General features: G+C 53.1%; 2 protein-coding genes across 2 annotated transcripts in view; one reads left to right on the top strand and one right to left on the bottom strand.

Annotated features, from left to right (window-relative positions):
- Positions 1–411, top strand: part of NMNAT2 (nicotinamide nucleotide adenylyltransferase 2) — a 6,556-nt gene extending 6,145 nt beyond the window's left edge. Inside the window, exons 9-10 of the mRNA XM_009873475.1 lie at positions 72–139; positions 279–411. Of these exons, the coding sequence (XP_009871777.1) occupies positions 72–139; positions 279–381 (171 nt within the window). The 3' untranslated portion in view covers positions 382–411. The remainder of the gene's footprint in view (positions 1–71; positions 140–278) is intronic.
- Positions 412–5,461: 5,050 nt separating this feature from the next.
- Positions 5,462–14,908, bottom strand: part of LAMC2 (laminin, gamma 2) — a 13,232-nt gene continuing 3,785 nt past the window's right edge. Inside the window, 20 exon segments of the mRNA XM_009873474.1 lie at positions 5,462–5,712; positions 5,905–6,004; positions 6,093–6,251; positions 6,840–7,039; positions 7,127–7,241; positions 7,749–7,898; positions 8,167–8,311; positions 9,046–9,180; positions 9,660–9,739; positions 10,014–10,219; positions 10,343–10,496; positions 10,831–10,967; positions 11,176–11,409; positions 11,772–11,860; positions 11,862–11,937; positions 12,891–13,109; positions 13,408–13,520; positions 13,865–14,054; positions 14,184–14,306; positions 14,673–14,907. Coding sequence (XP_009871776.1) covers positions 5,462–5,712; positions 5,905–6,004; positions 6,093–6,251; positions 6,840–7,039; positions 7,127–7,241; positions 7,749–7,898; positions 8,167–8,311; positions 9,046–9,180; positions 9,660–9,739; positions 10,014–10,219; positions 10,343–10,496; positions 10,831–10,967; positions 11,176–11,409; positions 11,772–11,860; positions 11,862–11,937; positions 12,891–13,109; positions 13,408–13,520; positions 13,865–14,054; positions 14,184–14,306; positions 14,673–14,907 — 3,111 coding nt within the window.

The following is a 14,908-nucleotide window of genomic DNA, read 5'->3' as shown; positions in this document are numbered from 1 at the left end:
GGTTGCCGGGCAGCGCAGATGACCACTTTTGGGCCATCCCTTCACTCCTTTCTCCCTCCTTTTTTCTGCAGAACAACATCCTTGTGGTGAAGGATGACTCGAACCACCCCATGTCGGTCGTCAGCTCTACCAAAAGCAGGTGGGTGATACAGGGGGTCTCCTGCGGGGTGGGAAGAAGGGTGCCCCTAGCGAGCTCCTCCATTTGTGGGGACACCAAGGTGCCACCTGATCCACTCGAATGTGCTCTGACCCCTTTTCTCTCCTCCCTGCACGCCCAGACTGGCCCTGCAGCATGGGGACGGACATGTCGTGGATTACCTCTGCCAGCCTGTCATTGACTACATCCTCAAGAGCCAGCTCTACATCAATGCTTCTGGCTAAGCGCTAGAGGTCTTGCAGTGAGACAGCCCTCGTGTCCCGCCTGCCTACTGCTCTCCATCACTCTTTTTTCTCTCTCTCAGTCTTTGTCTCCATCTCTCTCCCCACTTCATGGCCTCCTGCCCATGTTGTCCCTCACCCCCGGCGCCTACGCTCCATCGTGCAGCAATGTCCAGGGAACCACAGCACAGCCCCGAGGAGAACTGTTTGGTCTCTTTTTTCAAGTAACCGCCTTCTCCCTCATATGCAGGGAGGGAGGAGGGGGGGAACCGGTAAAAAAGTGATACGCTTGAGGGGAGGCAGCTCTGGTACCCTCCTCCCAGCATGTCACTGGGAAATGGTCCCCCTGGTCCATCCTCCCAGCATGCTCAGAGCAGGGGCTTCCTCTTCTGCATCATCTTAGAGTACTTAAAGCTCAATAAATTTAGGTGGACTCTTTTTTTCTTACATAGTTTTAGTGTGAGCCCTTTGGACCTCTCGGCACAGTGCCCAAACAAATTGTGGTTGACAGAGAGCAGCTGTAACCTAAGCAGCTTGATGCCTCACAGCAGGTGAACCTCCTCAGGCTGGCAGTAGGACAACCCAGCTAACAAAATCCTCCCGGCCCTGAGAAATCATGGAGAGGGGGCAGAGGCCTTGGCAAGCATTGCTGTCAAAGCATTACTAGGACGAATGTCATGTCTCACCTTTCCTTGGCTGCAAGTGAACCCAACTCACCTTGAGTCACCTCCTAGGCCAGAGGAATTGGGATGATGCTCTACTCTGATCCAGTGTCAGAGGAAGCAACCTATGGCATCTAGAAAGGGACTTGCCATTTATGAAGCCAAGAAATGAGGGAGGAAGAAGCCTCTGGTGAGGATTTGCCCCAAACTTGGCTAAACTTCATAGGGGCTGGGTGTTCTAGCCTCCAAATCTCCATTTCTGTCTGTAAATTTCCCATTTTCCCTCTGCTCCTACTCTCTTAATCTCCTTGAAGAGTTTATTAAATGCATGACACTTTCCCTCTCCCAAACCAGCTGTGGCTACTTTGCACATCCCTTGGGACGGACATGCCAGGCTCCGGCTCTCCTGCCTGTGATGTGCCCCCAGAAGCCAGGGATGGTTCCTAGTGGAGATGCTCGCATTAAAAAGTGGGGCAGGAAACATAGAACAAGAGACAATTATTTAAATCCTGTGGAGAAGAGGGTTGCTGAAGCAGGCAGGTGCCCTGCTGAGCATCCTTAGGGTGCAAGGACCCTCCACTACCCCTGGGAAAAGTCGCAGACAGATGGACGAAGGCCCAGTCCTGCTTTACTCTTCACCTTGGCTCTATCGAACCTTGGATGGCTCTGTGTATAGCCCTGCTGCCTATAGCTCCTGGACATAAGCCCACAAATTAGTGCTAACTAGGGTCAGGCTAGGGTCCACAACACCATCCTCTCCCAAAGCACAACCACTGCCCATGCTGGCTTTATGGCTTTCCTAGGGCGGCACTGCCCTAGCTGTGGGTCCCCAGCAAGGGACAGTGTTGTGTCGAGACACCTGAAGGCTGAGAGACCTCCAGGGCGTTTCAGGGAAAGGTCTGTACTTACTTTTTTTCCCCTTTGACATCTACAAAGGATCACAAGCAGCTCTCATGGAAGCTCCGAAGATGAGACATTGCGCTAAATCTGGTGACCTGCCGGGTGCTGCTGGCAGCTCTGTAGCAGCAAGAAACTTTGGACAAAGTAACTTTGGACAGATGCAGGCTCCTTGGAGTGGGCAGGGTTTTAGAAGCAGTAGCTCAAGACTTCTCGAGGAGGGCACAGCCCTTCCCAGAAGGGAAAGCAAGAGAGAAAGAAGTGATACGACTTGCCCAAATGCTAGAAGAGATCTTTCCATGCCAGGGATTTCCCTCTGCATGGGGAGGCTTGTTCAGAAACTGTGATAAACTTGGCAGCTGAATTCCTCAGCACCAGCTCTGATATCTCCAGGTGGTTGCGTACATATCCCTTAGCGTGAGGAGATACGGAGACGCCAAAGCAAAGAAGGTGGTGAAAGCTTGTGGGACTTGGGAGTGCAGAGACATCTCTTCTCCAGGCGGGGTCTTCAGCCAGTCTGAGCTGCTGAGCAACACCTTACTGAGCTCCCTTAGCCAACACATTGGGCAGGTGCCTGTGGTGGGACTTCGCGTCCTTAAGACACCCAACGTGTGTAAGCCAGTAGCTAGACTCCTCTGCACCCGTTGTTCTCACGTGTTCAGTGTCTCCTCCCTCTCCACCCGAACACAGAAGTTATTTCAGACAGCGGCTGCCTATCCTTGCCAGACATCACTTACATTTCTTAGCTCCAGACAAGAAAAAACAATGGTAGCAAGCAGCCTCCAAAAACCACACATACATAGAGAGGAATTTTAAATTCCAAAGGGAGCAATGCCCCTTTGAAAGGGGGAGGAAGGACGGTGGGTTTTAACTGAGGAAAAGACACAGGGAAATAAAACAAAGGAGATGGAGAAGGAAGGCAGGCAGCATGTCTGAGAGCCATCTCAGATCCTCCCTCCCTCCCTCAGGTATGTGAGATGGGACGCAGTGGAAGCCAAGTGGTTAGGACAGCATGCCTTAGAGACGTAGCGTCGTGGTACGGATGATGATGAGTATATTCTGTCTTACTAGTTTTACCTGCGCCTTCGAGTATCCGCTCAGTAAAACTCACAGTACGGGGGTGGGAGGGATGGGGGGGTTTGTAACAGGTTGTTTAGCTCTGGTACTGGTTTGGAAAATGTCTTTGGGTGGGTATGGAAAGAAAAGGAAAAAAAATTAAACCATCTCTGAAGATCCACGTGACCACCGGGGAGGTGAGGACTGGGGTTTCCAGGGTGCAGGGGAGGGGTGGGAAAGAGCTTGTGGGTTTTGGTCTTTGAACCTCCACTTTTAAACAGAGCAATTTGCTGAAAGAGAAACGAACTTCAAACGCCTTTTAGAAAAAAAAGAAAAAAAACAGGGGGGAGGGAAAAGGGTTGAAGTTGCCATGCCACCGATTTCACCTTTGTCAATAGTTTTGGAGCCTAATTAAATTTTTTTTCTTCTTCTGTTGCTATATGAAAAAAATGGTCATTGACAAAAAAAACCCACCTTTATCAGCAAAATGTTTAAATTATGTAATAAACAAAACAAAACAAAAATGTTACTGGAGTAATTTCCAAACAGCCCCAAGACTGAATAAGCATGAAGAGTGCAAGTGGCTGCGCTGCTGGGAGAACCAATGGTGAAACTCACCCAAAACAGGGAGCTAGAGAAAATAAACCAGTAGGCTAGGTCCAAACAAGAATATTCACTATTTATTGGTCTTCTCCTTTTCAAAAAAACCCAACTTATGGTAAAATCAAGTCAGGTCCATAATACCCATCCCTACGCTGTACAGTGGTAGAAGGAAGACATGCCAGAGGCAAGAATACATTTCACTTAAATAAAAGTATAAGGCAGATATATTACTTGGTATATCCTTATCAAGCAAAAGCATGGGTGCTGCTTTATCAGAGAATTGGAGGGGTCCCTCAAAAGTAGGACCTCTCCTTTCACCACCAGGCACATCAGGGGGCTTCAGCAGAGCTGACTTCCAGCATCTACTGTCTCTTTTTCCCCCCCTGAAATGGCATCTAAAGGAAGCTGAGAGCTGTGTCAGAATGAAGCTGGACCTACAGAAAGCTGTGGGTGGGTGAAGGAAGCACCATGGTCTTCAGTTCCTCCAAGCTCTGCTCAGACGTACGGCAGAAAACCCTGTGGACAATTACTTGAGCCTCTGAGAAACATCCAGCACCATGTGGGAAGGAGGGAGGGGAAAAACGGTCAGCACCAAACCAGAGGCAGAGACACATTCAAGACATTGTCAGTATTCTTAAACCAACCAAATCAGGGTGCTGGCACTCTGGTAGGATGGGCCTGGGGTCTCAGATATGAGAGCTTGTGGCTGCAGACCCCTGGATAAAGCTCCCATTCCTGTGGTAAGTGCTGTAGCATCCTGGGTGCTTGTGCCAAGGGGACACCACCTTGCTTTTCCAAGTCTCCAGCAGGAAGCTGCCTGGTACCAAACCAACTGGTCTTTGAAGAAAAGGTTATGCTTAAGTGCATAAAGGGATGGTAGTGAGACCTATGCTCTACCAGGAAGAGCTTTAACAAGAAAGTCATGCCTCCAGCGGCTTTGGGACTCAGAAAGATGTACAGGAGAAAGAAAGAGGGCCCTCTCCTCCTGGCTGAAGGGAGCAGGTGGAGCAGAAAAGACTTTCCACTTGAGGAGCTACAGCAGTTCTCTCCTCTGCTAACCTGCCAGCCTGGAATCCCCTTCTTCCATCCAGCACATCACCCTGAGCTCGAAACCAGCTGGCAATTTTCTTTTTAATTCCCTTTAGCAAAACAGTAACCACGTCAATGAGTAGCACCAAGGAAGACCTGCAGCTCTATGAAAAGGGTCAGTAGCAGCCTCCGATGCCGAGTCTCCAAGCCACAGCAAAAGCCACACCAGTACAACTCCCAGCAAGGTGAGGACTGGCCAGGCTGGGAGGAGAAAGCCACGGTGAAGCATCACTAGTGTCACAGACCAAAACTCACCCCCCCAGTTGTCACTTTACACTGCTTACTTCCCTGCTTCCTGAGCTATCAAAGGCTAGGAAAACCCCACAGAAGACACAATGAGGTGGTGTTGGCAGTGTCAAAAGCAAGGACTCTAGTCCTTCTGTATGTGCCAGACCAGAAGAGGGGATCCACAAGGGATGGAGAACCTCTCAGCCATGAACTTCAGTCTCTGAATCATGCAAACACCCAAAAATCCAAGCAACCCCCATCTGCACCTCAGAAATACTGTAGGAATGGGATGCTGCACAGTCAGTAGCACCTTCACGTGACCAGGCGACTCCTTCCTCCTGTGACCGAGGGACGGACCGCTTTGAAAATCAGGGACTCTCCAGGGCTAGCATGACAATGCGAGCTTCAGCCACCACGCTGAACTTGAGGGCAAGGATCAGTTCAACACAGTCAAACACAGCCAGGCCTGCCGGGTTTGGGGAGGGCAGCTGGGCCAGGCTCTCCTGCCTTCACAGCCTGGCAGGTGCTGCAGCCTTTCCAGAGCTCGCTCATGGCAATTCGATGGCTTTTGTGTTGTAACAGCCTGGGGGAAGACTCTTCTGGATGTCCTCCAGGTTCTTAATATCTGCCAGGATCTTATCAATGCTGCTCTCCAGTGTCTGCACCCGCGTCTTCTGCAGTGCAGCTGTCTGTTCCAGCACTGACACCTCATCCTTCAGCTGTTTGCTTCTGGTTTTGGCTTTGCTAAAATTCATCTCGAGCTGCCTCAGGCCATCCTCATCCACAGCACCAGGTTGGTCTGTTGCACAGGAGGAAAACAAGAGGGAACAGTTCATGGATGCTGAGCACTAGATCTTTCTAGGTACTTCATCTCCATCCCACTGCCCAGTCCGTTTACAGATATCATCTGAGGCAGCTTCCCACATAGCCCCCAGCACCCTTGAAGGGATCTATCTCCAACTATGCCCTACTGCAGCAGTGCAAAACCTACTCATCAGATGCAGCAGCTCTTCCAGGGCGCTCAACGTCTCCTGCACAACCACTCCTGCCCGGCCAGCCTTGGCATGGACCGTCTGAGCTTCCTCTGCTGTCTGAAGAAGGCAAAGCAGCAGCTGTAAGGTGAACTCTAGCCCAAAAGTCAACAGAGAAGAGGGCAAGGCAAGGGCGATGGGGACCCACCTCCTGTATAGCAGCAGCATCCGCCTCAACCTCAGAGAGCCTCCTCTCAAATTCATCATCCACTTCCTTGGCCTCACGCTGCAAGGTGGCCACTGCCTTCTCCAGGGCGAGGACGCCATCGGCCGTCTTGTTGGCTTCCACCTTCAGCCGCGTAATCTCCTGGGGAAGGCAAAGGCACTTTCAGAGGGGCAGCGCGTGGCCGAAATCAGCCTGAGTGCACCAGAACATGGAGCTGGTGGAAACTGGTTCCTTCTACAAGGACATAAAATTATCGCAGGTTGTCCCATGTTCTTAATGTTCCCCTCATCAGCTGCTCCAAGGAGTTCTTTCTATGACCATCGCTCAACCCATCCTGCACACATCAACAAATCCCTGGGGAATTACAGCACACATCTGGGAACTGAACCCACTAACACCAATTCTGGGAGCTCACAAGCCTGCCCATGACTCCGACTGTGGAAGTGGAAAAATCCCCTTGGTCATCAAGAGGTGGGTACAGTGCAATGTCTCAGAGATCCTCATGGGTCAAACATACCTGCAGAGATCCACACACACCCACTTAACCACAGCCAACTGTGGTATCTGCAGGATCCACTGTAGAGGAACATCAGCCCAAAAGTCAACGCATCAGGTTTGAAAGTCAACGCCTCAGGACCACCATGAAGTTGCTAACCATCCCCTTCTGCTCCCATGGTTCTCCCTTCCAAACCTTTTTCTACCAGCAATAGCACTGGGGCCTGACCTCACCTGCTGAATCCCCACAGTGATCTCCTTTGCTTCCCCTGCTGCGCTGCTGGCCGCCTTGGATTCGGATGTGGCGCTGCCCATGATCGCTTCAGCTCGGTCTGTCTTCTCTCTGGCACTTGTGACCATGCTGCTGATAATTGGCAGCCTCCTCATGGCATCTTCAGCTTCCCTTCTCTTGTCATCTGCTTGCAGGTTAAACTCTGAAAGAAACACATGTGGAAATAAAACTCTGCAACCTTTGTGAGATCCCAGAAGAGAAGAGAGAGGAAGAATTTCTAGGTCGTTACCCCGGAGGCTCTTCAGGATCTGTTCCACCTCGTAGAAGGTGGCGTTGCCAGCGCTCACGGCTTGCAGGGCTGTGCTCCTGGCGAGGTTGGCTCGGGACAGCAGCTGTGTCAATGTCTGTGACAGGCCAAAGGGACACAATGAGCAGATGAAGGACATGGTATGGGAGCACAGGATAGTTCCAGATCTGTCTGCAAGGAGCCACACTGGGGGAGAGGACCCATCAGCCTAGTCCCAAATGCCTGCTGTTGCCTCTGAAGCAAGGTTACCGCAGCCTCATCTGTCAGCAGAGGCTTGTGCCAGTGTTCCTCAACCAGCTCCAGCCATCTCGAGTGATCTTAGCTCTAATTTTCATGAGCAGACCTTCGACCTACCTCATATGGAGGAGGTGTGCAGGTAAGACCCTGCACCAGCAGCTCTGTGCATACAGTGAGGTTTCCCACCAGGTCCAGAAGACCGAGCCCAAGCGGCTGCACTTATGAGAAAGGGCAGGAGGGGGTAAATCCCCTTTGGCAAAAAAGCTAAGACAGCCGGCAGTAGCAGGGGTGCCACAGGCGTCCCACCAAGGCTCCAGCTCAGGCTAAAGACAACTCAAGCCGCAGTCCCCCCAAGCCAACTTCTTACCGCTCTCTCGCCTTCTCCTTTTCGTAACAGCTGCTTGATTTCTTCCTCCCAGCGTCCCGTGCGGCTCTGCAGCTGCCTGTACTGGGCCATGGACGTGTCCACGAGGCTCAGGAGAGCACTGGCATCCTGCTTCAGCTGAGTTGCCTCCCCCTGAAATATAGAGAAGAGATGTCGGCCTGGGGGTCCCAGCATCTCCTCAGCGATTGCCAGGAATGATGACAAGCAGTGACAGATGCTTGTCTCTCACTCCATGTGCCACAGGCAGCTACAAGAGCAAAAGGGTGGAGAGATGCATATCCAACAGGTCTCCAACGGGGATGGAGCCCTGGGAAGGGCTGAGCTGCTGGCAGGGCAGCAGGGAGGGTGTAGGAGAGAGCAAAAGGGGACCTTCTGGGTCCTACAGGTACAAAGTCCTGACCTCAAAAGACCAGATATCAGTCTTCATCAGGCGGGACAGGGAGCTGAGGAGCATCAGGCTGTCCTGATAAGCTTTGTCTGCCTCGGAGGCCATCCCATCAGCCTCAGCCTTCAGGCCTCCAGCCAGCGACTTGAGATTCTGGTACCTGCACAGACAACATAAGGCTGAAGAGCATACTATCAGCCAAGCTGCCAACCTACCACCACAGCATTAATGCTGCCTCCAACACTGACTTGTTCATGCTCTCCAAGGCCCTGTGCTGATTTATTGTGCAGGGAAAGCTAATTACAAACATCCCGCACATCCCAGCCCTTCTGCCAAGCAGGACGTCCGCTGGCTCCTTACCCTCGCTCCAGAAACCAGAGGTGTTTCCCACTGGCTGAACCCTCACAGGCTCCTCAGTGGCTCTGCTAGTCCCTGTCCTACCACTAGATGTTTCCTCCTGCACAGTCCAGTTCAGCTCCTTAACTTAATCTGGGGCTGTTGCTCACACCCCACCAGCAAAATCTCAGCATCGCAGTGGGCTCTAGAGAGGCACCAGCCTGACCAGGAGAGCCTCCCAGACAACACAGGGGCTAAACTCAGCCCAGATTTGCAACCATGTCTGGAAGTCACCCCTGGGAGCCCGTTCACACACATCGGGCAGGCCCTCAGGAGCATCGTGCTCTGCGTGATGGGAAGTACATGCTCCCCACAACTGCCAACTCTCCATCTCCACGGCTTAGATGTACCAGCAACCAAAGTCCAGGTAAAGTCTCTGCCTTCCTGCCTCCCAACCACATGTTTCCACGACTCCGCTGGGGAGGGGGCACAGACACTTGTGACCACCTTGCCCTATCCTCCCTCCCACGTCCCCTCTGCAACGCAGCCTGCACTCACGTCCCAAGCAGCCCTTGCAGGGAGCTGGCCACCTCTCCTCCGCTGGCAGCCGCACGCACCAAGGCCAGCACCTGCGCCGCGTCCTCCCGAGCCGCTGTCGCCGCTCGATCAACCGCGTTGGCAGCTTGCATGTGGCTGGAATGTAAAGGGAGGAAGAAAGAGGGGGTGAGAAAGGTTTCCCACCTGAGTTTTCTCCACCAACTTCCCTCCCCATTGCATTCAGCAATGCCAGATTGTACCCTTTCGGGAAACGCAGCGTGTCTGAGAAGGAGACCTATGTTTTGCTTGTCCCTCCTGCATGTTTGGTGGATGAGGAACTGGGTGGAGGAGCACCAGGATAGAGGCAGATGCTGCCTATTCCAACCGAACACCAATGGCCCAAACTCTGACCCCAAAGATGCTTCTAAAACACACTCAACACCACCCTCAAAAACAACGGAGGACAGCTCTGTTGGGAAGCAAAGCCAGCTCAGCAACTGCATCTTTCCCAGGTCCAGGGCTGACACAGAGATCGTGGCAGCTGCAGCCTGGTAGGTAGGCAAGGACGTCCTGGGTGCCCAGCAGGATCTCAGTCCCTCTCCCCTCTCTCTTGGCCAACAGCAGGAGTGACTCACCTGTCAGCCAGTCTCAGAGCCTCCTGGGCCAGCATCAAGAACTGATTCGAGCTCCCAGGAACATTCGAAACAGGAATGGTCTGATGAAAGAGGAAGAGAGACATGAGCGTTCTTGTCTGCCTTCCATCCTATTCAACCATGAAAGAGGCAACTGCAGCACGTTAAAAATTCCCAGCCCCGCAAAGACTCCTGCCAGCACCTGTCCACACCCCAGCCCCATAGAAAGAGCCACCAGAAAATCTTGTGCACCTCACAAAACGAATATAACTACAGTGTGTTAAATTCTTGCCTTCTCTATGGGTTTAATTCAGCCCCGGGCTAGGCTAGGAGCGTGTCACACAAGGATGCTCTTACCACCCGACGCAGAGCGGCTCTGCTGCGGTCCAGGTCCAGCCTAGCTCTCTCCAGTAGCTGTCGTGTGTCCTGCACCTGCCTCTCGTACTGACTCCCGAGAGACCTCAGCCTCTCCATTGTTGCCTTGACCTCATCCAAACGGCTCTGGGAGCTGGCCCCTTGACCCTTCATCCTGGCCACGCGGCTTTCCAGAGACCTGTCAGAGGCTGGTGAGAAAGAAAGAGGAAGGCTGAAAGAAACTCATTGCTGAGCAAAAAGGCACAAGACAGCAAAACCCTCTCCTGGTACAGCACAGATGGCCCCATCCAAGGGCAGCAGGTGGGTGGTACCTTGCAGGTTCAGGGCTTCCCCAAGGATGGTCCTCAGCATCTCCTCGGCCAGCTGCATCCTTTCCTCCAGCTCCTGGCTCTCCATCCCACCACCAGCTTGCACCTCTGAGAACAACCTTTCCAGCTCTGTCAGCTGCTGCACGTACAGGTCCACCTGCAACCACACCAGACCACATCAGCTAGCAGGACACTGAACCCACGGTAGAAAGACCAGAGCGGGAACCAGCTCCACAGCCTGGCCCAGAGCATGGAGAGCAAAGTGAGGGCTCATTTTTTGGATGAGGCACAGCAGGTCAGCAATTTTAGGTCATCACGTTCTAATTGCTTGAATCAGGTATGAACCTCAACTTCAGGCACAGCCTGCAAAATCAATTTTTCACTTGCACCAGAAGAAGATGCTTGAGGAAGCCCGTAGAAGATGCTTGAGGGTAAGCATATCGCTGCAGCCCTTGCCACTCAGTGGTCCTGGGGCCTGCACAGTTGCTCACCTGGGCTTTCACTTGGCCGTAGCAAGCTGGGCACTCGCTCTCTTCACAGTTGGGACCCTCAAAACCAGGCTTGCAGATGCAGCTCCCATCGTTTCCACACTTCAAGGGCTCAGCACCAGCCGAGTCACAGGCACAGGCTGCAGGTTGGAGCAACACAGGTTCAGAGCCTGTTCCCACCTCAAGTCCCAGCACAATCCTCCATCCACCCTCTCCCCCGACACGGTTTAGCCCTGTGCTCCAGGTCCTGCTTTCTGCTCCTGCTTCCCAACCTCAGCTTCTGCAGCATCTCCCTTCCCATCATTGCACACTCTGACACAGATTTTCTGAATCGTCCCTGGCTCTCACCTCTGCACTTGTTGGCAGGATCAAGGGCCAAGGGGTTCCCGAAGAAGCCGTCTTTGCAGCGGTCGCAGTGGAAGCCGGCGGTGTTGTAGATGCACTTGAGGCACTCGCCCGTCCGGCGGTTGCAGTTGCCCACGGCGTTGGGCTCCACGTTGCCATTGCACTGGCATGGCTGGCAGGGCTGGGAAGCTGCCGGGTCTCCAAAATAGCCGTCGGCACAGTACTCACAGTTGGCCCCTTGGGAAAGGGGAGACAAGAAGAAGCTCATTCTCTTGCCCAGAAGGCAGAGACTACCTTGCTGCTTCTGCCCCACAGAAATACAGGGGTTCAGCCTCACCAGGGCTGACACAACAGCATCTTCTCTCTCCTCACCACCACAGCCAACGCACAAGGCACCAAGCAGGCTCTCTAAAGCTGTTTATACCAGCCCTTGGGGCTGAAAACACCCTGTTAGAGACAGGGGTTCCAGTGCGAGCCAGGCTGAGATGGGATGATTCACCCAGCTCCAAGCTTCCTGGCCCACCTCAATGCCTGCATCTGCCTGCAGAGCAGGTAGAAGCTCTGGAGAAAGGCAGAAGCAACCTGGAGAAGGACATTACCAGCAGCTCCAGGAGGGCAGTGGTCACAGACGACCTCACCACCTGGCACCACCGAGCAGCCTTGGCCGTTGCCGCAGGGGCAGGGCCTTTTGCCGGGGATCTCGGTAGAAGCCGAAGGGGCAGCTGACACTATTGCCCACGTTTTCATCTCCCGAGTAGCATTCACCTGGAGGAGGAAGGAAAGGGCTTAGGGCAGTTGGCTCTCACCCCCAGCAGGACAACCTCCACACCTCCCAGCAACACTTTGCTGGTGGCACAAGCACCCATGGTCCAGCATCTTCCGCTGGACCCCTTGAGATCCCCACGCCTGCCCATACATGCTCCATTTCTCTGCCCACCAGTGCTTCACCACACAGTAAGGACCACGCCTTGCTCCTGCAAGAGGAGCCCAGCAAGACTCCACCGGTAGCCCATCCCAGGGCATGGAAGCTGGCCATCACCACCCAAAGGTGGCCGGATCTCATTTTTCACAGCTCCTATAGCTCTCAAGGAGCCCCATGTTGCCTTTTTAACCTCCTGTTCAACGCTCAGGTATTCTGAAATTCCTGTTCAGACTTGGAAAATACTGACACATTAACTTCACGTTACTTTGAATTTACATGGCAACACTGTGGGTTATTTTAACAAGACAGGTACTAAAACATGTTCACATTGCTGATATCCACTCGCATCGCACAAAATCATCACAGAATCACAGAATGCTTTGGGTTGGAACGGACCTTTAAGCGTCATCTAGTCCAAACCCCCTGCAATGAGCAGGGACACCTTGAACTAGACCAGGTTGCTCCGAGCCCCATCCAACATGGTGGGTTACCACACTTGCCTTTAAAAAATAAGTCAGAAGAAACATTTTTAATGCTATCTGGGAAGCAGAAAATGCTTTTTCCCTCTCCATCATTGAAATCAGCTTTGATCCGAGTGCATCTTACCCCTATTTCTGACCACAGCCCTTCTGGGCAGTTTTGTGTGAGTGTTTCCCACGCTCCAGCCCCTCAAGTCAATGAGTTCACCCCACTCAGTGCCCTCCACACAGCCCTGTAGCTCAATTGTCAGGGCACAGGCAGCCGTCCTGTGATCCCACGTGCCCTATAAGCACAACGTGTTGGTGGCTTCTCTTACCAGTGTCAGGATCACAAATTCCTACCCCCTGGCAGCTGCAGGGCACACAGATGCTGAAGGGCCCCATGCTGGGAGCATCTCTGCGGTAGCCGTGGGCACATCGCTCGCAGAACTGTCCCTGGTACCCCGGGGGGCACTCACAGAGCTCCACCCAGGGAGCGGGGGCTCCAGGGACGGGCTGTGCTGACACCAGGGTGACGTTATCGATGTAGCCAGTGCCTGGAGGGAGATACAGATGATCACCCATGGGGACTAGCAGCTCCAGCTGAAAATCCCCCACGCCTGGGACCCATATCAGTAGCGTGTTTTGTTACAACACCCACGGGCAGAAGGACCAGAGCCAAGGCCTTGCTGTCCCCACTGTTGCCCTCCTGCTCAATTTCTTTGTGCTTTAATTTTTGCCCATTTGCACTTTTTTTTTCTTTTTTAAATACCTTTCAGCAAAGGTGGAGACTTGATGTCTCCAGCAACAAGGAGAAGCCAACCTTGTGCTTGCAAGCTCTCCCCTCTCACTTACTGTACTCCCCAAAGGTGGCTCGGATCCAGAGAGCTGTCAGGTTTCCCAGCAGCCTGCGATATTCAAAGTGATTCAGCCTTGGGCTCCACTTGCTGCTTGGGTGCTCATCCAACCTGCCCATGGGGAGGGGAGAGAAGTAGAACCAGTTTCAAGAAAATTAGATGCTTCATCAAGAAACTGCAGCAGCCCTCCCCCAACTCCCTCCTGAGCTCAAGGCTTTGGGGAAAAACTTCCACCCATGAGAGACTGATCCTGAGCACATGACCCAGCCCAACCTCAGACCAGATTTTCTATTGCCCCTCTTACAAAGTAACCTTCTCATCCAGGAGAGATGCCTCCATCCCAAACCAGGCAACTATTTGCCACTTCCAAAGGATCACAAGCAGAATCCAGGAGCTTCTTGAAGCCACAGCCTTTATTGCTCACCTGCCCCAAACATCCCGGCATCCCCCTCTACCTGAATGTGTACGTCTGGCTGACACCGCAGGGCAGGATCTTCCCCTGGGGCAAGAAGGGGGCAGTGACTCTCAGGCCACCTCCTTCCAGGACCACGTCATGTGGAGATGGCTGGCGTCCCCCTCGGTCTAGGCGGTAATCGAAGGAGAGAGTCTGGCCATAGCTCAGCTGCTGGTTCCCAAGGAATTTCGCTGCCAGTGGAAGGAAGGGAGAAAATTAAAGGCTTAAAATCTTGCCTTCTTCCTAAAGCCTTGGTTCATGGGATCAGACCAAGCAAAGGGGACACCATCACCTCTCCCCCTCACCAATCCTGCACCTACCAGGCGCCAGGAAGTATATTGGCTCTGATCTCCTTGCCGCTATGAAGGCATCCTGATGGCGTGGGGACCACTGGAGCTGGGCCGCGGAGCCGCTTTCATGGACACCTCGCCAGCCTTCAGCACCTGAAGCATCAGCAAGGAGCAGTCAGTGGGGACAGGACTCCAGTAACTTTCTCAAGCTGTGTCTTACCAAAACCCTCCAGCTTCCTACCCCTTGACTTCTGAAGGGGGAGTACAGATATCCCTGTACTGATACAGCTGTAAATAAGCCAGGCTGAGCATAGAGGTTTCCTTCCAAATGGCAGGACAGACATGATGAAACAAACTTACGCTCCCCCTGACCCTCGCACCCTGTCTCTGCCTACACCACCCATCAAAACACAGGGACTCCCAAGGAGGGCTGTGAACCAGGCAGCTCCTCCAGCACTTCAACAAGAAGGGATGGCAAACACCCCCAAGAGCTGTAGGAATGTCCTGCTGGGGCTTCACCTTGCTGGAAGGTGGAGGTGATGTTGTAGATGCTGTGGTTGTCCGCGCTGACACATGCAGTCGAGTGCCCATAGCAAAAGCAGGGGGAGCATCCCGCGGGGTTTCTGGCGTCCAAGTTATAGAAGTTCTGCTTGCACCTGGGAAGACGCAAGAAGGCAACAACGTTCAAGTGATTTCTCCTCTTCCTCCCAGTGTAACCAGCCCTCTAACAACAGCCGTAGAACACAGCCATTGCC

This window comes from Apaloderma vittatum, unplaced genomic scaffold (genome assembly GCF_000703405.1).
Source record: "Apaloderma vittatum isolate BGI_N311 unplaced genomic scaffold, ASM70340v1 scaffold16917, whole genome shotgun sequence".
NCBI lineage: Eukaryota > Metazoa > Chordata > Aves > Trogoniformes > Trogonidae > Apaloderma > Apaloderma vittatum.
The sequence above is the reverse complement of the archived record's forward strand: the minus strand, read 5'-3'. Positions and strand labels throughout refer to the sequence as shown.